General features: G+C 35.6%; 1 protein-coding gene across 3 annotated transcripts; it reads right to left on the reverse strand.

Annotated features, from left to right (window-relative positions):
- Positions 1 to 502: 502 nt before the first annotated feature.
- On the reverse strand, positions 503 to 22075 carry LOC120491842 (kinesin-like protein KIF2A). Of its 3 annotated transcripts, none has more exons than XM_089126147.1 (21): positions 21900 to 22075; positions 20623 to 20717; positions 17387 to 17515; positions 16873 to 16927; positions 15810 to 15920; positions 14720 to 14820; positions 12651 to 12746; positions 12481 to 12535; positions 12227 to 12389; positions 10252 to 10342; positions 10078 to 10141; positions 9921 to 10012; positions 9702 to 9844; positions 9416 to 9620; positions 8047 to 8157; positions 7884 to 7951; positions 6430 to 6513; positions 4375 to 4510; positions 4189 to 4290; positions 2007 to 2142; positions 503 to 729 (listed from the first exon to the last, which is right to left on the reverse strand). In XM_089126147.1, the coding sequence occupies exons 1-21, from the start codon at positions 21958 to 21960 to the stop codon at positions 644 to 646; spliced, it is 2184 nt and encodes a 727-aa protein (XP_088982273.1). In that variant the 5' UTR covers positions 21961 to 22075; the 3' UTR covers positions 503 to 643. The 3 variants fall into 3 exon arrangements, with proteins under 3 accessions (XP_088982273.1, XP_088982272.1, XP_088982274.1); XM_089126146.1 differs by having other exon boundaries at positions 6400 to 6513; XM_089126148.1 differs by lacking the exon at positions 6430 to 6513.
- Positions 22076 to 23420: the final 1345 nt, after the last annotated feature.

The following is a 23420-nucleotide window of genomic DNA, read 5'->3' on the forward strand; positions in this document are numbered from 1 at the left end:
AAAACAACAAAAAAACAGTCAATGCTAGACACGTTTTATTAAATCAGTCAGTTCCTCTAGGTCTCAATAGAGATCATCCATATTGCAGTCATGCAACTTCTACTGTAACTAGGGATGCACAATATATCAGACCATATTATTGTACAATTATTGTACCAATTTGAAATCTTTCCCACATGTATATGCCTAATTTCAGGCATTTATTTAAATAAATGTTCATGTTTGTGTTTCATAACTGACAGCCAGTGTGCTTTCGTTTCTAAAACATGACATATTGGTCAAATTCTCTATATCAGTGCATCCCTAATCTCAAGACCATTTTCCCTTTTCCACTGGGACGGCATTGTATTTCATGAACTGATATGCAAGTAGCAGGTTTGAGCAGGTATATACAGTACATCTGAAAAGCATGAATGACCCTGTGAAATATTTACAGGCTTGACACAGATGCAGAGCTGGTTTGTTCATGCATTAGCTCAGAGAATCTCACGTACACCCTCTCTCATGGCCTTAAACTCTACCATCATTCATTATAGCAAGAACTGAAATGATTTCTGGAATTAAAATGTGCTTTTCTGGGATGGAAGAAAACGGTCACATCACGTACAGGTTACAGATGTTTGAGACGTGGCTGAGATGAGAACTACAGCGCTCGAGGACGTTTGGGGTTGATCTGCTTACTGGCCTGTTCCTCCTCTTGAAGAGCAGAGCGGAAAGACTTCACTTTATCTGAAACCAAAGGAAACACATATTACTGTCTGTGACGCACGTTCACAAAGCATTTCATCTGACATGAAGGAAAACAGCCTTTGTGAGGGACACAAGAGTCATATGTTCTCACTGTTGTGTAACCTGGGTGTCAATCGCTGACAAAACATAACAAAAAAAAGTGAAAGAAGAAACGTGCAGCTCAAAGTCACTATACGATATTTAAAATATTCCTATGAATATTTATTATTAGACCCTTTACATTAGTGCAAAAATATGCAGATAAACAATATAATTTTATTTAAATAAAAATGTAAAAGTGTATATACATATACAATATAAATTGATATGGTTATAAATAATTTGACGAATTAATATAAATCGTAAAGAATTTAAATGCTAATATGTTTATAAATATATATATATATATATATATATATATATATATATATATATATACATATATATAGAGAGACAGAGAGAAAGAGAAAACCACCATATATATATATATATATATATATATATATAACGCATCCAAAATAAAAGTTTGTGTGGTGGGTGCACTGTGTATAATTATTTTATATATATATATATATATAAATACGCATACATGCTTGTATATATATTTAAGAAATATTTCCATGTATATACTGTATGTATATTTATATATAATTTATATTATATATAAATACCTTATATATAAATAATATTTTTTCTTAAATATTCATGCATGTGTGTGTTTCTACATATATACAAAATAATTATACACAGTGCACCCACATATATTATGTAAACACACACTTTTATTTTTGGATGCGATTAATTGTTATTAATTAATTGACAGCTCTAATACATATATATATATATATATATATATATTATTTTGACATTACTTCATATATGTAATTTTTTTTAATTAAAACAGACAATTTTTAATGTCAGTGTGGTTTTCAATAATGTTTTATAATAAAGATATTTTGGGGGAGAAAATGTTATATTTAAAATTTTATATATACTGTATAATATATATATATATATATATATATACACACACACACACACACACACACATATTTATTCTGTAGAGAGAGATGTGGAATTAATTTAATTTACATTATAGCAATGAGATTATATTTTAGGAGAAAATGTTAATTCATTTTCATACAAAATCCCAATGCAAAATACGTGTATGCTCCAAAAATGAACTTCATTAATGTATTATTTTGATGTAGTGTACTTTAATTTGTGTAATACGGATCCTCCTATTCCAGTATAGATGCTGGTTTGTAACCACTGACCTCTGAGCTCTGTTAACACGTCAATCTTCTGATCCAGAATTTGTTCGAGCTGAGTGGCGAAGGATTCCACATCATAATCGACTTCCTCCGTCATCTCCAGAAGAACCTTCTCATCCTCGAGCCAGCGTATGGACTCCTGCAACACACAACACCAGCTCCTGAAGCAGCCCTCACAAGCAAATCAGTCCTTGAGGAGAAATATCTCCACAACACCAAAACACATGTGCAGTCAAACACCTTATTCAGACACCAGATATCATTAATTTGACTAGTGGGTGCAGGACACTACAGTTCATTAATGTAAGTAAGGATAGCTAAATAAAGTCAACTATAACATTATACCCAATTTTCTTTAATTGCTAATGCGACCTTTTTACACCACAGCCTGAACAAAATGAAGCATTTCTTGGTAATTGGTTGAGCTAAATTGGTTTTATCTAATTGTGTTGTTAAATTTAACAGCTGAAAGATATTCAATATCGTTTATTTGTGTCAAACAGAACCAGTGAAATATCAACTGATTTGATAACTCTGAGATCTTGTCATATTTTATTACCATTTTCTAAACTATAGCGATAATGTTAGAAATGTTGAAGGTGTCTGAATAAATTTTGGTTTATATATATATATATATATATATATATATATATATATACACTACTGAATTGAAGACATTGAAGACTGTAATAACCCTGAAAACCCTGAGTAATAACCCTGAAAATTCCGCATTGCATCACAGGAATAAATTACATTTTCAAATATATTCAGATAGAAATGTTTTTTTTTACCTACCTGTTATATTAAACTATAATAATATGTCACAATATTCCTGGTTTTACTGTATTTTAAAATAAATAAATGTAGCTTTGGTGAGCAAAAGATCTGAACGGTACTGTATATTCTCAGATATTTTCTCTGAAACAAGCATTAATTAAGCATTTAGTGCTTTTCTCAAAGGTAAATGCCTTAATTGAAGGAGATTTGGACATTTTAAAGCAGCATTATGTTACTTTTGAAATGTTGCTCGCGGGGTCCCCCTACAGTTAGGAAACAGTATTGCCTTCTACTACTGTCATAAAATCTGCCATGGTTACACTGGGGAATACACGCGTGCAATTGTTGACAAGCGAAACCCCCGAACTCTGCAGAAGGAAGGAGATCTCACATCTTGGGCGTGAAATGTCTTCATCCCAGGTACATTGGCATACATTTCAGCATGTCATATGAATATAGTTTCATGGACTTTATTTTTTTCAAACGTCAAAAGATTGCGTAGCTCACGTTTACAAGCCAGCGTCTTTATAGTAATGTTAGCCTATAGGCTACTGTTTTATATAATGGATATGCTAATTAAATTCAATGTTTGTGTGGTAGATAATAGCCATATCGTCAATATTATAACATCAAGCTACCATAGATGAATCTGCAAATTTAAAAAAATCGATTTGCATGATAGCCAGAGGCAAGACACTTTCACCAGAAAAATAAATAACAAACATGACTATCAGCCTACAGACATAGGATAGTTATCCTGAACGATTATTTTGTCCGTCTAATCATGTTTTATTTACTTGCAAGAATGTAGCCCCAACCAAACTCAGTATTCAGTATACTTTCACGTCTCGAGCTGGCGTGAGCTGCCCGCCACGGCTTTACGGGGATCCTTGAGTGTCTTAAGCGCCCTCAAAAGAAAGCAATGCAGTCTACATTGGATGCGGACACAACACATTACCAACAGTAACTCTGACGCACTTCACATTTGCAAGGCGGGGGAAGATTGATGCACCAGACCGGAGCCATGACAACATACAGAGGTAAAAAAAAAAAACACTCGTTGGGCTCTCGTGTCGGAATTTGAGGAAGTGATGTACTGTATGCCGTAAAGCAGTCGAATTTTGTAGTTCTTTTTGTGCTCGGGTTCCTACCCGCACCCCGAAGTTACAGAGTGCCAGTAAAAGCGATACAGACACTGTCAGGCTATATCAGACCTGTCATTCAAACTATTATAAGTCGATGTACCATCTCAAGGGTTTTGGAAAAATATTATAAAGGTCGAAAAAGTTACATAGTGCTGCTTTAAGCATTTAGGGCTTTTCTCAAAGGTAAATGTCTTAATTGAAGGAGATTTGGACATTTTTGATTAGATTTTTGCAGTGTAAAAACACCCGTCCTGTGTGCGCACCTGAAACACGGCGCGGTGGTCCTCCAGAACCTGCTCCTCCATCTCCACCAGCTGAGACACCACCTCGTGGAAGGTGAAGAGCTGAGGGGACACTTCCTCTTCCTGTGCACAGCACGCATCACATCAACACACGTCACGCTCTCATACACACCGACCGACCTGAAGTGTGTGGTGAAGCGCTCTTACGTTCTGTTCGCAGAGCAGCTTGAGGTCGTCTCTCTGAGGAGAGCTGCCAACCCCCCACTGCGCCTCCAGCACGTCCAGCTGGCCGACGGAGCGGCCCTCCAGCACTGCACTGGGGTCGATGCTCAGCTCCTTCACCCTAGCGTCACAGACACGGCTCAACTCAACACCATCAGCATATCGGCGGTGTCGGCCGGAAACCTCACATCTCCATATTTTGATGTTTTTCGTTTCTCTCATGAATCATTACTATTGGTCAGCCTTTACATCAGTCTGTGGGTTTTGCAAATACTTAACCAACGAAAATATTAGAAAGAGCTTGCGATTAAACCTCATAACTCCACCCGCCTCTATGGTTAATCGAGTGCCGCACACAGTTTGGAGCGTCTCTGCTTGTTTGCAATGCAATGGTAAATAAAGAACTGGTTATTTGAGTAAGTGCAGTGTTTTCTTTACACAAGAAACACTATATGAATATATATATAGAGGCTAATGTTTTATGTATTTAAGGAGTGGAGAAGAGTGTCTTAGTCTAGCATTTGTCAGAGTCATACTGTCTTATATAATCTGTGTGTAGCACTTCATCATTAATAACATGAGATTTTGGCCAAATTATTTTATAACTTGTAAGTTGATGAACTTAAAGGGATAGTTCACTTTGAAATTAATTTTTGATATGTTTTAGCTTACCTCAAGGGCATCCAAGATGTAGGTGTCTTTGTTTCCACAATATTGTCAATTTTGATATTTTTAGGTCAAACCGTTCTTGTCTGTCAGTCATATAATGGAGGTCCATGGTCACCACCTCAAAGAGCATGCACAGAGAATTAAACATGATTTAATGACTCGTAAACGTAAGTACACATTGATGGCCTAGGACACGAAACGAGCGGTTTGTGTGAGAAAACGAACAGTATTTATATCGTTTTTACTTCTTGTAACCACAGCCACGTCCAAGTGATCTGGGCGCCGGAAGCAATCTCTCGCGTGTGTACGTCACTCATTGTTTACACAGAGATTTCGGAAGCGTTACCTTTCACTGTGAAGATCTAAACATATTTAGATATACAGGAAAACACAATGGAAGACGATTTCGATATATGAACAGACAACCAGAATTTTTTCGCAACCATACGAGAGATCACTTGCGCAGACCGAAACGCCCACGCCGTCAGATCGCTTGCATGTGGCTGTGGTAACAAGAGGTAAAAACGATATAAATACTGTTCGTTTTCCTCACACAAACCGCTCGTTTCGTGTCTTAGGCCATCAATGTGTACTTACATTTACGAGTCCTTAAATCATGTTTAATTTGGACTTCTCTGTGCATGCTCCTTGAGGTGGTGACCATAGACCTGCATTATATGACTGACAGACAAGAACGGTTTGACCTAAAAATATCAAAATTGAAACTACTGTGGAAACAAAGACACCTACATCTTGGATGCCCTTGAGGTAAGCTAAAACATACCAAAAATTAATTTCAAAGTGAACTATCCCTTTGAAGCAATTAATTGATTGACTCAGATACAGTTGTTCTGATGACTGAGCTTGATTTTGGCAAAAAGTAAAAAATTTACTGACACATGCACGTGTCTGATCATACATGGAAAAGTAGTGGTTTTGGTAATATGAGGTTTCCGCCTGTCCCGACAGTGACAATATGAAAGCATGAGGTATTCACATCATGATGCAATAAACCAATGGAAATGGTTTATGTTACAGACACATGATCATGCAGCATGATAATGATGGACTCCATCCGCTCTATAAGGCACAAGCAAACACAAACCAATGTTAGTGCAGCTGCAATGAAAAAACATTCAAAACGCAAAATAAAACGCTGAAACATGCCTAAAATGTGGTACAAATGGACTCAAAAAACAAAGGACAAAATAAGAGCCGACCAAAAGGGAAAGACGCACATGTAGACGCTGAACTGAAAGTGAAGCGACCGTTAGAAACACAGGACTCTTATGGACGCTCTGTCTGAAAAGAGACAGGCTTGAGACTGGAAAAGGGTGAGACCTGCTGGGTGAGGTAGCAAAGTCATCATACTCATAGGTAGGAGAGAGTTCGGAGCGCCCGCCTCCCCCCTGGGAGAAGGGAATGTCGGATGGGCTGATCCCAAACTCCTTCACTCTGAACGACGGGACGACAAACGGCAGTGAGACAGAGAGACGGGAATTACACACACATTCCTGATTCATAACCAGTGGGAAAGAGTTCTCCGTGAAATACACTCTAGCAGTGAACGCCACTGATTGATAGTTTGCTATGTAAATAGATAATGATTAATATAATTGATTCTAAATCATTTTAAAAATGTACAAATGATTGTTTTATATAAATAATCTTAATAACATGAATATAAATAAAATACATAAATATGTATAATTATAGAATGTTTAGAATTCATTATATATATATATACACACACACACACACACACACACACACACACACATAAATACAATATATTAAGATAAAATATATTATGATGATTATTTATATAAATAATCTTAATAACATGAATATAATATAAAATAAAAATACATAAATATTTATTATTTATAGAATGTTTAGAATTCATTTATATATATATATATATATATATATATACATATACAGACACACACATAAATACAATATAGTATGATAAAAATATATAGAATTTTACAAACATTTAGAAATAAAATAAAAACAATACATATTTAATATAATAAAAACAATGTTTCTTTCTTTGAGTCATTATATAATATAAGTATACCATTTTTCCTACATTACAATTAAACTAAATTATATTTATGAATTCTTATAAAAAAACATGTATAGACATAAAGTGACATTGGTTAATAGTTGTCTACCAAACATTAAACACAAAATATGCCATTTAAAAAGATAATGATTAATATATTTGATTATAAATAGTTGTTTCATAAAAAGAATTTGAATATATATATATTATTCAAATTCAAATATATAATATTCAAATATCTGAATATATATATAACTTAATGTTAAATGTTATTACACATTCTATTTCTTTAAACCCTTGAATTCCATTTTTATATTCTTGTTAAATATATGCATATAAACAATATAAATTATAAAAATAAAAATAGTATATAAATGCATAAATACAATATAATGAATTATATATTATTTTTGAATTTATTTTATTTTATTTAAATTAACAAAAAATGTTAAAGAAATTGAATATTAATATATGCTTAATACATGTATAATATACTTTTTATGTAATATACATGTATAAAATAAATATCATATTAATTTATATCCAATTATATACAATTCTAAATTTATATACAATTCTTGTATATAAAGACATAAAGGGTCAAATATTTGATTTTTAATCCATGAACAGCCCCAGATTTGACTGTCAGGTGACTTCAGCAACACTGATCCAACTGCTGGACACAGTGCAGGGTTGTGTGTGTGTGTGTGTGTCATTGGGATACTCTTGCACTGCAGTGGTGTGTCTCACGTACCTGTTGGCGTATCTCAGAGTGTTTAATGTGTTTTCACATGATGCCATTCCAGGAGAGATTGTAGCGATCTATTGCAACCACAAACATTTTTAAATCATTAATACACCAATGACACTACACGTTAAAAATGGAAATATGATTGATATAGAGACAGTGTTCTTACCATACATGTTCTGGAGTTCTCTCCGATGAAGGAATCTCTTAAGACCTGTGTGAGTTTACTGGCTCTAAACGGAGTGTGTGGTTTGTTTCGACCTAAAGCCCTGATGCATTCCTGTCGCACACAAACAGAAGTGGACCAAGATACCACCACGACACTGATAAACTTATAATAAAGAAATATGAACCAAAAAATAACACAGTCTACTTTCAAGAACAAATCAAATCCACATAAATATGTTTTATTCAGAAAGGTCACATTACAGAAGTTGTGAATTACATTTGATATTTTTATAAATCAAAAAAAATATAGATATTATTTTTTTTTCATATTTGCTACTCTGTGCAGTGTTAAACTTAAAAAATGATATTTTGATATACTTTAAATATTTTTATAAAAAATATATTTCTATGCATATTTGGTACTTTGTAACAAATTGCATTCATCCCATTTCTAATATTTGTAATATATTTGTTACATTTTCATACAAATATTTCTACATTTGTTAGAAATGTACGGCGTGGGACTTAAATTAGATTTTTCTAATATTTCTAATAAATATTTTCATAAAATATTTCTATATTTGTTACTTTGTACATTGCTAAATTATATTCATCATATTTATATTTTCTATCTATTTTTTATATTTTCATCAAAATATTTCTATTTTCGTTACTTTGTACAGTGCTAGACTGAACTAATTATATTTTTCACATTTATATTTTCTATCTATTTTTTATATTTTCATCAAAATATTTCTATATTTGTTACTTTTTACAGTGCTAGACTGAAGTTATTATATTTTTCACATTTATATTTTCTATCTATTTTTTATATTTTCATCAAAATATTTCTATTTTTGTTACTTTGTACAGTGCTAGACTGAACAAATTATATTCTTCACATTTATATTTTTTATCTATTTTTTATATTTTCATCAAAATATTTCTATATTTGTTACTTTGTACAGTGCTAGACTGAAGAAATTATATTTATCATATTTACATTTTCTATCAATTTTTTATGTTTTCATCAAAATATTTCTATATTTGTTACTTTGTACAGTGCTAGACTGAAGAAATTATATTTATCATATTCACATATTCTATCAATTTTTTATATTTTCATCAAAATATTTCTATATATGTTACTTTGTACAGTGCTAGACTGAACAAATTATATTTTTCACATTTATATTTTTTATCTATTTTTTATATTTTCATCAAAATATTTCTATATTTGTTACTTTGTACAGTGCTAGACTGAACTAATTTTCTCTCTCATCTTTACTTTTGTAAATATATTTTTAAGAACAAAACGAGGTGAAATCAAGTAGTGCTGGACCCCGTGTGTGTCGACTTGAAGCACAAACCTTCAGCGCCAGGAGACTTTTGTTGATCTCTGCGCCCTCGAGACGGGTCTGTCGGTCGGCGCTCGACGTGTCCGCCCCTCGCTCGTTCCCCGCCAGGTCAATGAGAGAGAATTTGCCGTGCATTTTGCCCCTCCTGCGGAGAATAATCTGAAACACGGCGTGACTGCGGGACGAATGAGCGTTAGCCGAGGTCTGTCCGGACGTCCTGAGGAAAACCACATACAAAAATGACTACAACTGTGTTAACAACACCACTAGTGGAAAGAAGCCATCCGATTTGTCGCACCTGCAGCTGTTGCCCATCTCAATGAGTTTGAGCACGTCCTCGGTGCACTTGACCTCTCGCTCCTGCAGTCCGACCACCTGAACCTGCTGCTTACCGTCTTCAAGAACACGCAGCTTCGCTTTCCTGTTCAGAAGGTCAAACACCTGCACGGCCGGTTCAAATTGACTTAATGCACTCAAAATGAGCTCATTCATTATTCATGAGTAATAGAGAACTTGCCTTCCCGCTGTAGATTTCAAAGAATGTCGCGTACACCTGAAGATCCAACTTCTTGTAATTTGTTTTTTTTAACATTAAAAAAACATCCCGTGCTGAAAGAACAGAAAATATTGATAACTCAATATTGACATTGAATGACATCAGGTCTGACACATACCAGCGAGAGCGTAGATCCCTTTAGAGCAGTCCTGGTTTTTCCCAGAAAAATCTCCTCCCATGGTCTGGAATGAAAGGAAAATCGATTATGACAAATAGCAAATGGAACGATCCCCTGGGAGGATCTTTCCCTGTAATATGATGTCATCTGGTTTTGTGTACGGGCAGAACTTACATGAGTTTTCCCACTGCCCGTCTGACCGTAAGCAAAACAGGTCGCCATTCCCCTCTCAAATATGGTCTCCACCAGCGGCCGGGCGGTAAACCTGAAACACACAAACCAGAGATCTCATTCAATATTAGACCATGATAGAAAATGAATTTTTTTTTTTTCTAAATAGTCTAAAAATAGTCTAATCTAAATTGGTGAGATTTGATTGAGAACATAGCCACAGGAACTATGGGTAGCTTCAGCACGCCCTGCAGTTTCACTGCACTGGAATGTAAGATGACACGACTTCAAATAAAGTTTTGTTTTTCGACATGTTTATAATTTAAAAAAAGTAAAATCCCTTAAAATCCCTAAAGATTATTTCGATTTTATAGGTTGAAATCTATAAATTGTGGTTTGTGACTTTTGGATCAGAGCGCTGTCAAACCCTGCCTGAATTAAAAAAAAAAAAAATTACGATGTAACTTTGTAGAGTGCAAAAATGAAATTATATCTGTTTTAATTGAATTTTTTTTTAATATATACTGCATGCACTCACCGAAAGGATTATTAGGAACAGAATACTAATACTGTGTTTGACCCCCTTTCGCCTTAATTCTATGTGGCATTAATTCAACGAAGGTGCTGAAAGCATTCTTTAGAAATGTTGGCCCATATTGATAGGATAGCATCTTGCAGTTGATGGAGATTTGTGGGATGCACATCCAGGACACGAAGCTCCCATTCCACCACATCCCAAAGATGCTCTATTGGGTTGAGATCTGGTGACTGTGGCGGCCATTTTAGTACAGTCAACTCATTGTCACGTTCAAGAAACCAATTTGAAATGATTCAAGCTTTGTGACATCACTGACATGGTGCATTATCTTCCTGGAAGTAGCCATCAGAGGATGGGGATATGGTCAGAAACAATGCTCAGGTAGGCCGTCGCATTTAAACGATGCCCAATTGGCACTAAGGAGCCTAAAGTGTGCCAAGAAAACATCCCCATACCATTACACCACCACCACCAGCCTGCACAGTGGTAACAAGGCATGATGGATCCATGTTCTCATTCTGTTTACACCAAATTCTGACTCTACCATCTGAATGTCTCAACAGAAATCGAGACTCATCAGACCAGGCAACATTTTTCCAGTCTTCAACTGTCCAATTTTGTTGAGCTCTTGCAAATTGTAGCCTCTTTTTCCTATTTGTAGTGGAGATGAGTGGTACCCGGTGGAGTCTTCTGCTGTTGTAGCCCATCCGCCTCAAGGTTGTGTGTGTTGTGTCTTCTTCACAAATGCTTTGCTGCATACCTCGGTTGTAACGAGTGGTTATTTCAGTCAAAGTTGCTCTTCTATCAGCTTGAATCAGTCGGCCCATTCTCCTCTGACCTCTCGCATCAACAAGGCATTTTCGCCCACAGGACTGCCGCATACTGGATGTTTTTCCCTTTTCACACCATTCTTTGTAAACCCTAGAAATGGTTGTGTGTGAAAATCCCAGTAACTGAGCAGATTGTGAAATACTCAGACACCAACAACCATGCCACGCTCAAAACTGCTTAAATCACCTTTGTTTCCCATTCTGACATTCAGTTTGGAGTTCAGGAGATTGTCTTGACCAGGACCACACCCCTAAATGCATTGAAGCAACTGCCATGTGATTGTTTGATTAGATAATTGAATTAATGAGAAATTGAACAGGTGTTCCCAATAATCCTTTAGGTGAGTCTACGTACACACATATATTTTAATATTTATATACTTAAACACTTGCATACGTTTTAATATTTTATTTTATTTATACATTTTACTAGATATTTCTAATGTTACATTGTACATTGCTAAGCTGAACAAATTATATTTTTATATATTTATATATATTTTAACATTTGTTATTTTGTGCAGAGTGAGACTGAATAAAACTAATTCTTCTCTCTCTTGTCTTTGATTTTTGGTTTCTCTCTTTCTCTGTAAACTAATAAAAGTCTGACCTGTAAACCATTTCGTTTGTCGAGGTGTCGTCGAAAGCGTAATCGAAGCGAAACGTCTGGTTCTCCAGGTATCTGGTTAAATCCACTTTCTGCTTGGGCTCGTGGACCATGACCACGTCTTTACTGGGGATGGTGATGACGTCCAGATCCTTCATGGTCAGCTCTGAAAGTGGACAGATGATGTGGCGTATCATAAACAGCACTAGACACTCTCAGCATGAACATATGGTGGAATAAAAAGATTTCATCACCACCTTTCTTGTTCAGTGGACGTGTCCTCACACACACGCATATCCTGTGGTCCTCAATCTATACATAATTGAGAAAATATACATAATATTACATATTATAATACCATGCAATACTGTTGCAATCATGTGGAAATGAAATGGCATAATAAGTGAGACGAGTGGTAATAATTCACCAGATCGTCAGTGGTCAGCGGTCTGTAGTCCAAACTCGCTCTGAAGTCTCGGATCATGCACATTATTTCATAATTAGGGGTTATGGCCTCGACATCCTGTGTAATAAAAAACTCACAGTTAATATTGTAAGAGTTTTTACTTTCTTGAGATGTTAAGTCATGTCAACAGTCGAGACATTATTTTTCAGTATGCATATATCGTTATTATATTAATTTCAGTTTTAGTTATTTTAGTACAAGTTAGTGCACTGTGTATAATTATTTTATATATATATATATATATAAAAATACACACACATGCTTGTATATATTTAAGAAATATTTTCATGTATATACTGTATAGATTTATATATAATTTATATTATATATAAATATAAATATTTTATATATAAATAATATTTTTTTCTTAAATATACATGCATGTATGTGTATTTATATATATACAAAATAATTATACACAGTGCACCCACATATATTATGTAAACACAAACGTCTTTTTTGGATGTGATTAATCGCGATTAATCGTTTGACAGCACTAATATATATATATATATATATATATATATACACTCACCGGCCACTTTATTAGGTACACCTGTCCAACTGCTCGTTAACACTTAATTTCTAAGCAGCCAATCACATGGCGGCAACTCAGTACATTTAGGGATGTAGACATGGTCAAGACAATCTCCTGCAGTTCAAACCGAGCATCAGTATGGGGAAGAAAGGTGATTTGAGTGACTTTGAACGTGGCATGATTGTTGGTGCCAGAAGGGCTGGTCTGAGAATTTCAGAAACTGCTAATCTACTGGGATTTTCACGCACAACCATCTCTAGGGTTTACAGAGAATGGTCCGAAAAAGAAAAAAACATCCAGTGAGCGGCAGTTCTGTGGGCGGAAATGCCTTGTTGATGCCAGAGGTCAGAGGAGAATGGCCAGACTGGTTCGAGCTGATAGAAGGGCAACAGTGACTCAAATAACCACCCGTTACAACCAAGGTGGGCAGAAGAGCATCTCTGAACGCACAGTACGTCGAACTTTGAGGCAGATGGGCTACAGCAGCAGAAGACCACACCGGGTGCCACTCCTTTCAGCTAAGAACAGGAAACTGAGGCGACAATTTGCACAAGCTCATCGAAATTGGACAATAGAAGATTGGAAAAACGTTGCCTGGTCTGATGAGTCTCGATTTCTGCTGCGACATTCGGATGGTAGGGTCAGAATTTGGCGTCTACAACATGAAAGCATGGATCCATCCTGCCTTGTATCAACGGTTCAGGCTGGTGGTGGTGGTGTCATGGTGTGGGGAATATTTTCTTGGCACTCTTTGGGCCCCTTGGTACCAATTGAGCATCGTTGCAACGCCACAGCCTACCTGAGTATTGTTGCTGACCATGTCCATCCCTTTATGACCACAATGTACCCAACTTCTGATGGCTACTTTCAGCAGGATAATGCGCCATGTCATAAAGCTGGAATCATCTCAGACTGGTTTCTTGAACATGACAATGAGTTCGCTGTACTCAAATGGCCTCCACAGTCACCAGATCTCAATCCAATAGAGCATCTTTGGGATGTGGTGGAACGGGAGATTCACATCATGGATGTGCAGCCGACAAATCTGCGGCAACTGTGTGATGCCATCATGTCAATATGGACCAAACTCCCTGAGGAATGCTTCCAGCACCTTGTTGAATCTATGCCACGAAGAATTGAGGCAGTTCTGAAGGCAAAAGGGGGTCCAACCCGTTACTAGCATGGGGTACCTAATAAAGTGGCCGGTGAGTGTATTGGTTTTAAGTCTTAATTAACTATAATAAAGCAATATAAAAAAGCAACATAAGCAATTTGTAAAGCTAGCAATATTCATAGAACAAAAAAAATATTTTATATATTTTAACATGCAATTAAGCAACATAACACAATATATTTCTAAACATATAACAATACAATGTTATCATAATATTCATTAGACAATAAAACATACCACAAGATTTAAATAAATATAACGTTCCCCATTTTTCAAACCTTGTCAGTACACAGAAACAGTACGCCAGTGTTTTATCACCTGTGCTCTTTTCTCTCTCAGCTCCTGCTGCTGCAATCGTCTCCTCTCCCGCTTCTCCTGAAGCTTCTCCACTTCCTTCACACAGTTGGACTTCCTGCGAGCTGAACACACACAGAAACCTCAATGCAAACAGACATCAATGTTTAACAAATCAGCTAAACCTGATTCGCTCGTTTTAATAAGCATTTTATTTGACATAATTCAGTGTGAATTAGTTTGTGTTAAAAGTGTTTGAGTGAATCCCTCAACAATGGCATCATGAGGGGTCATCTCTGAAACAACAACTCTAAATGCGGCTTTTGTTTTGGTGTGACGGCAGACAACAGCCGTTTGTGACGACGCTGAGAGCCCTTCAGCTTCTCCATCACTGCTGGAGTCTCTTCATACACTCACAGATCAGAGATTACACACCCATAATAAAACAATTATTCATAAAACATCTCAACAATAATTACACTACTGTTCAAATGTTTGGGGTCGGTGTTTTTGGAAATAAGTCTCTTCTACTCACTAAGGCTGCATTTGATCAAAAACAGGAAAAAATAATTGCTTTCTCTTTGAATTTTTTTTGGTTGTTTTTTTAATGTAATTTCAATCATGACAACTCTCTGAATAGTTTTAGCATGTTATTGACTATGGCAGTGTTTCATGTATTTGGTCTTGGTGGACTAGATCTGCTACGCTGCTGCTGTTGATTATTGCTGCTACAGAGCAAGTATGGACTTACTTCTGCTAATAGATACACAGACACACTGTGGTGAGCATGTAAGATATATATATATATATATATAAATCCCACAGCAGATCTAGGCAGGTGGAGATGGGGGAGGTGAGGGCCAGCTTACTACAACAAACAATGAACCAGACCATCTCATTGGCTGGCGGATCAGCGAAGGCCAATCAGTGAGTTTCATGACTGAACTAGATATTTATTCCTGTGAATGACATGATCACATGATCCTTCAGAAATCGCTCTAATATGATGACTTCCTGCTCAAGAAACATTTCTGTTGAAAACAGTTGTGCTACTTAATATTTTTGATGGATTAAATGCGTTCTTGCTGAATAAGTGTTGATTTCTGTGTGGTACCATTCTGCTGCTGCTGTAGGGTTTGGTGCTGTATCGGCGGAGGCGGAGCGGGCGCTGGTGGAGGAGGTTCGATCTGTTGGCTCGGCCGTGCTCGAGTCGTACCTACGGAGACTGAATAATGGAGATCACATCATCACAGACCACGAAAACACCAGACCTTTAGACACACATGCTCTTCTTTAGCACTGTTTCAAGTTATCAAAACTGAAATAACGCAAACAGAAATTTGGGAATGATGTTGTGATAAAAAAGTTGTACAAATGAAAACTATTTTTTTACATCAAAGACATCAGTGTGGATTTGAACGCTTTACCTTTATTATACACTTTAACCCATCCATGACGAGAACAACTTGTAAGCATAATTATATATATTTGTCTCTTATTAAAAATACTTTTCTAAATATTAGATGAAAAACTTCAAACTTAAACTTCAAATAAAAATTTGAAATGTTGGCTTGGCAGCTAACTGCCATAAAATACTAAAATTACACAAAAATAAAATTAAAATAAAGATAAATTAAAGCTAAACAGAAATATATTAAAAAAATATTTTATATAAACTAATAAAGCACAATTTTATCTAAAATTAAAAAGAAAAGAAAAAAATTAGGGCTGTGCAAAGATTAATCGCATCCAAAATAAAAGTTTGTGTTTACATAAAATATGTGTGTGTGTGCTGTGTATAATTATTTTGTATATATATATGCATGCATGCATGTATATATTTAAGAATTATTTGCATGTATAAATACATAATCTGTATTATATATAAATATGAATAACACATTTTCTTAAATATATACATGCATGTGTGTGTATCTATAAATACAAAATAATTATACACAGCACACACAAATATATTATGTAAACACAAACTTTTATTTTGGATGCGATTAATTGCAATTAATCTTTGCACAGCCCTAAAAAAAAGTGTTTTATAATCCCATGTAACAAATTTAATATGTTAAAACATACTGTTGCAATCAATATCTGCTAAAATCAATAAAAATTGAGACTAAATTTGTAATAGTACTAGTTTGTGATTTTTAATAAATTCATACCTCGATTATCCCTTGCAGGAGTTTCATTTTTCGGTGGTGCTGCAGTTCGGCGATTCTACAAAAGATGAATCAAGAAAATAAACATGTTTTGAAAAGTCCAGTCTGCGATCTAGCTACACAATAAAATCATTCACAGTGAATTCATGCCACATTATAGCTTTGTGTCGACAGTTATCTTCTAGACTACTGTGACAGTCTACTAAATGGAAAAAAAATTGTTTGTACTTGACTAATAATTACAAACTACAACTAGTTAACATCTTCCTATAATTATTCATGCACAACAAGAGCTTATGGGTGATCTCCCAATGTAGGATGACAATGCAAGTTACTTTGTTTAACGACGGGAATTTACCCAGCCTTTGAACGTAAAAACTGAAAACAGTTTGTGTTTTATGACTTTATGACTCCAGTTATAAAAGGCGAGTGCACTACAATTATCTGTCCACCGCTGTACTAATTTCTCTTCTTGGTTACGAGTCGACTATTATGGTGCAGCGAAATGGACACCAACCTTGTTTTGGGGGATCTTGTTGATTTTGACGGCACTCGACACGGGTGGCGGAGGGGTTTCAGGACTTTGTGGGATTTCTTCTTCAGGTGCAATATCTGGATTTAGTGCAAATATGCTTTCCAGATCGATCTGTTTACAGGGAAAGAGAGTATGAGCATGAGGCAGACGGTTTTAAAAAACACTTTCCTCACAGCACATGAGCACTTATGATGCACGTTCATGACTCTCCTATTCGAACTCGTTCATCAAAATGAGCAAATCTTTTCCTGAGTCAACTTGTTCATTTCGATCGTTGAATGAACCAAATGACGCGAAAAAAGATTCGTTCATTTTAATGAACGAGTTTGAACAGGAGAGTCACGAACGCACATCATAGAACAGAGCAAGGCGAACATGAGGTTATAAAACTTAAACTTTGTTATTTATTTATTAAATGAGCGATCGTTTCGCTTGATAAGACCCTTATTCATCGCCTGGAATCGTTTAAAGCCCTTTGAACAGTCTGCAGTTTGGACTGAAATTGTCTTTTGGACCTTTGAAGTCCATTATATGGAGAAAAAATGCTGGAATGTTTTCATCAAAAACCTTCATTTCTTTTCGACTGAAGAAAGAAAGACATGGACATCTTGGATGACATGGGGGTGAGTAAATTATCAGCAAAGTTTTTTTATGTGATCTTTTTTAAGAGATCAACAGGTGAGTAAGTGCATCATTCAAACGATCTAATTTAGACATTTATTTGCTTAACACTGATCAACGCACATAAGTTGCATAATATCATATCGTTTTTGCGTTTGACACATCATAACCAGTATTAGCAGCATCACAGACACAGTCTTAGAACCGAATCCGATACATGCGATGACGCATACTATTACACTATTTACATTCACGCAAGACACCACCGACTGTGTTTATGTGAATACTCACCAAGACGGACATTTTGACAATTTTGTGTGTATTTCGCAAAGACCCGCCCCCTTCAGTTACTGTTGCTATGTCCAACAAGCTACGCTGCTCTCACGACGTGAAAAATACATCGCAGAGCAGAGAGGAGGCTGAAAACGCCCTGACAGACAGGACAGACCAGGTTACTTTTGATATGAAACAAAGTCTCAACTTTCAAATTTGGTCATTTTTTTAAAAATTTAAACAATAATTACAGTTTTGTGGCTCTTTAATGTGTCTGACCGATCGCTGTAGTGCCTAATTTAAAGCATCATATAAACATGAATGAAGGAATGTTATTTTAACCGAGGAAATGGTTGAAACGAACCATGGTTGATTAATCAGTTATCACCCAGTGTTGTCCTACCTAGTTATCGTTATTGGTAAAATCCACTATCGGTCGACCTTTAGACAGGAACCCACAGATAGAACATGACAGTAATCCAAACGGGACCAAATAAAGGCATTAATGACCTTCTCTAAATCTTTTATTGACAGAATTTTTTTAAGCAGTAGACATGATTTGGAAAAAAATACTCTTAACCACAGCATTGATCTGTTTGTCGAATTTCAGTTCTAGTTCAAACACAATTCCTTATTTGGTCATCATGACAATAGGCTGACCATGGACCTAAATGAGTAACAATATAGCATCTTCTGACCATCATCATGGCATCATAATCTCTGTTTTTCTGTGGTTTAACTAAACCAAATTGCGAGCCATCCTGCTCTTAACCTCATCCAGATATGCCAAAAGTGAGTTAGAAACACAATTTTCTCCTGATTTTAAAGGGAGATTATTTTGTTTCAGTTTCAGACAAGGCTTAAGCTACACCCAGACTAAAGTAACTTGCACTGATATATCTTAAAATATGTCAGTGCCATTGTTTTGTCTCAAGATGCACATCGGAAATGCTTTTCCAAAGGCATGTTTATAAAAGCTACTTAAATGTCCTAATTGAACTAAGGCCTAATCCTGGCTTAAACTAAGCCCTGTCTATGAATCTTTAACCTCTATTAATTCTCCTGAGTTATGAAAGAGCAACATGTGAAGGATAAAAGCCCCGTGTTTGTTTTTTATGCACAAATTAATGCACATGATAAACCTGCAAGGTATTTAAAGGTATAGCGGAGGATCTTTCCGAATTTTAGAGTAGACCCGCCCTCTCCAATTTAAAAAAAAAAAATGCACATGCACAAACACAACACTCTTGCTCCCGAGAGCTAGGGAACGTCTATACGCCTTGCACAATGTTGCAAATTCTAAACTAACTAAAAAACATTCATAAAAAAGACAACATGTCAAATGCCCTTCCGTGTTTTATTTACTTATTATACTGATCGATTGAGTGACCGAGGACTCAAGACTTGATATGTGCAACCCTGTATCACACGAAATACGTTCTGAGGAAACTATTTTGCAAATCGCAATTACGTTACATAATATCTCTCATTGTTAATACGTTATTTTTATACATAGTTGCATGTGGAGAAGTAGCTTGTTGCATTTGTGTAATAATAAACACACAAGATTTTAGAATATTTCAGCGTGATACCATTTACCATTTTGGACAAAAGGCTACTTTAGACAAATTGAGATGTTTACCGTGTCTATGCGGTGCATGACTCGTGCCAGGGCTAGCATTGTAGCTTGCATTAACTTTTACTAATGATTTTAAATGGATTTCTCCAAATAGCGTGACAAACTTTACCTGTCTGGTAGAATCTTCGCGACTGCGGCATCACCGAGAAGCCCAACCTGTGCTTTTAGCGCACGCCAGCATGTGATATTCACCCAAAATCTCTCTGGTCTTGTTTCTATATTCTGTGGCCTTTCTCTTCTTATCATACACTTAGTAAACATTTTTTCTCTTTCGACCCTCAGCCATTTTCAAAGGAATGGCTGAAACCGTAACTCCGACATAATACACATGAAAGTGAAAACTACATAGGGATGAGCACGTAGCCTACGACGGCCTTACGTAAACATATCACCAGAATGATTGACACTTAGGTGGACCAATAGTATAGACTACCCACCCGGAAAAAGAAAATCCTCCACTATACCTTTAAGGCAGAGATACAAAAGCTGCTTTAGAATAAATCTCCATTGATACAGACACATCAATATTATATCTGTGTATGAGAGATGTACAACTACAGTCATTTTAAAAACATAAGGCTCATGAAAGCAAGAATGGTGACTCTGCTGGAATCATTCAAGCTTTTGTCTTTAGAGCATTATGCCAACATGATGGACATATTAAATATAAATATCAGTAATTCACCTCTTTGCCTTTTGTGTCTCCGTTTTCAATCCACTCCACCGTCACACTTTCATTGTCTTCATTCAGTGACGTAACCATGGCCTGGTGTATTCTGCCTGAAATAGATAACAAAACAATGGTTTACTGCAAAGATCTGCAGCCTGGTGATAACACTACAAACTAGTGCTGTCAAACCAATTATTCACCATTAATTGCATCTAACATAAAAGTTTGTAAATATATGACACACACACACAATATATATATATATATATATATATATATAGAGAGAGAGAGAGAGAGAGAGAGAGAGAGAGAGAGAGAGAGAGAGAGAGAGAGAGAGAGAGAATGGGCACATCACAAGTTATGAAAGGAACATAAGTATGGTCAGCTTTGTGATAATGACCAGCTAATTGCACAATATACAAGATTACTTAAAAAGACTACTTAATAAATAGACAGGAAGATGAAAGTTGAAGAATAAACTTAACTAACAACCAAATTGTAGGGTTCACACTTGCTTTCCACACAACTTTACTGTATGGCCGCACTACTCACCAGCTATAACATTTAAGCAAAGGCTAATGCTTTATTTCATGTACATTAAAGAGAGGGGAAAATGGCTGCAATTGTACATTACAGGAATGACAATAAACTAAATACTAATAATAAACTAAAACAGCAGAACAAAAACGAGTGTTGCAGGCGATGTCTCTGGGCGTCTTCCTCACAGGGAGGATGCTAAGAGACTGCGAATTTACGAACGTACTATGGCGAAGGCTAGGCTTATGAATATTAATTACGTAACATGACGTTTACCCAGTGCGCGTATCTGATTGGCTGAACTGCACACATTAGCAAGTAAGCGCAAGAGCCATGGCATGTATCTCAATCATACATTGGCTCTGTCTGGTAAGCGCCTGTCAGTCAGCGAACAGCGAATCGTTCTGTTGACGTTGTGGCTTACGTAGATTTCTGCGCCTAGACGCTCTAAAAAGGTTACCAAGCAACACCAGGAGGACTTCATTAATAATTATGAGTCAAACCTAAGCCATAGTAGAATTAGTAAATTCGCTAAAGGGTTAGCAGGAGCATGCATCCCAAAAACATGCAATACAACGGCGTGCCAAGGACACAAGGTATTGGATATGTATGCATTGGTCTGTATCGATCCTCTCCCGTCGTTTGCACTAGCTGTCTTGTGTTTAACTGCTTTACCGGGTGTTAAACAAAGATGATGCGCCGACAAACTGCATCTTCTCAGCCTGATAAACGAGCGGCTGCTGGGTGTGACTCACCATCACTGCGCTTGATCTCCACATAAATGCCGATCTGGATCTTCCCGAAGAGAGCTGCCATGCCTCATGTGTGTGCCAGGATCTGTATGGCTATATTTGAGCGGGTTTCACGGGAGAAGTTGTTCAGCAGCGCAAAAACCGGGAGGAGGTCAGGAGAGAGACGGACTAACGCGCATGCGCATAGCGCGCACACACCCATCACAGAACGTCACATCAACCTCTTTTGTCTAGTTGCAGTGGACACAATCGGTTGTTTTTTTATGTTGTTTCTTTTTCTTTTTTCTTAAGCAAAAATGTGTACATCTTCAATAAAATTATAGTCCAACATTTTAGTTCGAAAATGTATTTTATTTAATATGTTGTATTTTTAGCGGATTTTATGGTAATAAATTACTGTATGTTTGAAGAGTTCAGATGCAAAAGCCTCTAAATGCCATTTGAAATTTTCATCTTTAATGGTGATTTTTATCAAACTTGTATATTTAAGTTCAGTAATTTCACTTAAATAACAATTAATAGGTAATTATCATTGCCATTTAAGTGAAATTACTGAACTTAAATATACAAGTTTGATAAAAAATTATCATTAAAGAAGAAAATTTTAAATGGCATTTAGAGGCTTTTGCATCTGAACTCTTCATTTATACAGTAGTTATAATCTATAATCATGGACCTGAAAATGATTAATTTTTTTAAAGAATATACATGGCAGATTATTGCTGAAATGTGAAAAAACGAAACTTGAAGAAAGTTATACAATTAAATTCACAAAAATTACAAACTTAAATTTTATATGAAATATATACTTTTCAAAACACGTTTTACTCTAAAACCGTGAGAAAATCAAAGCCATTAATCTAAATAAGTGGTGTTGATATCTTTAAAAAAAATAGCTTTTAGTAAGATTTTGTTTGTGCGCAGTAACAAACATTTTCCAATAGATTTTTTGTTCACACACCAAGTGCTAAAACCTTTACCAAGTTTTGAGCCAAGAATTAAATTTAAAAAATGTATACGTCGAATTTGTTAAACAAAGGGTTAACATATAAATAATAAATAAACATTCTTCCTCAGCTTTGATTGTTTAATATCTTGACATACAATGTTCAAACACTCCTACCTGAATTGCTTCCATTGTTCCAAGTTATTTATAGACCATTTAAAACCTTAATAAATCATATTCAGTCTGTCAGAAATACACATGATGGCAGCAAAGAGCTCTGAAAGAGTCATTATGGGAACTTAAACAGTTCGAGAATGAGTGATTGTTTAAATGATTGTTTTAAATCGCTTATGAACCATAAGTAAACTACAATGATGTATTTAACAATAATCGATCAAATAAACATCTATGGATTCAGTCGGCCAACATTTACTACCATTAATCTTTAATGTTAATATATCCAGAATATCACGCTAGATTGAATGTTGTGTCTTACCATACAGAATCAAATGTTTTGTTGAAATGTTCATATGATTAAATACAGTTTTTTTTTTTTTTAAATATGGCTTTTGTTTTCA

Source organism: Pimephales promelas, chromosome 23 (assembly GCF_988280905.1).
Source record: "Pimephales promelas chromosome 23, fPimPro1.hap1.1, whole genome shotgun sequence".
NCBI lineage: Eukaryota > Metazoa > Chordata > Actinopteri > Cypriniformes > Leuciscidae > Pimephales > Pimephales promelas.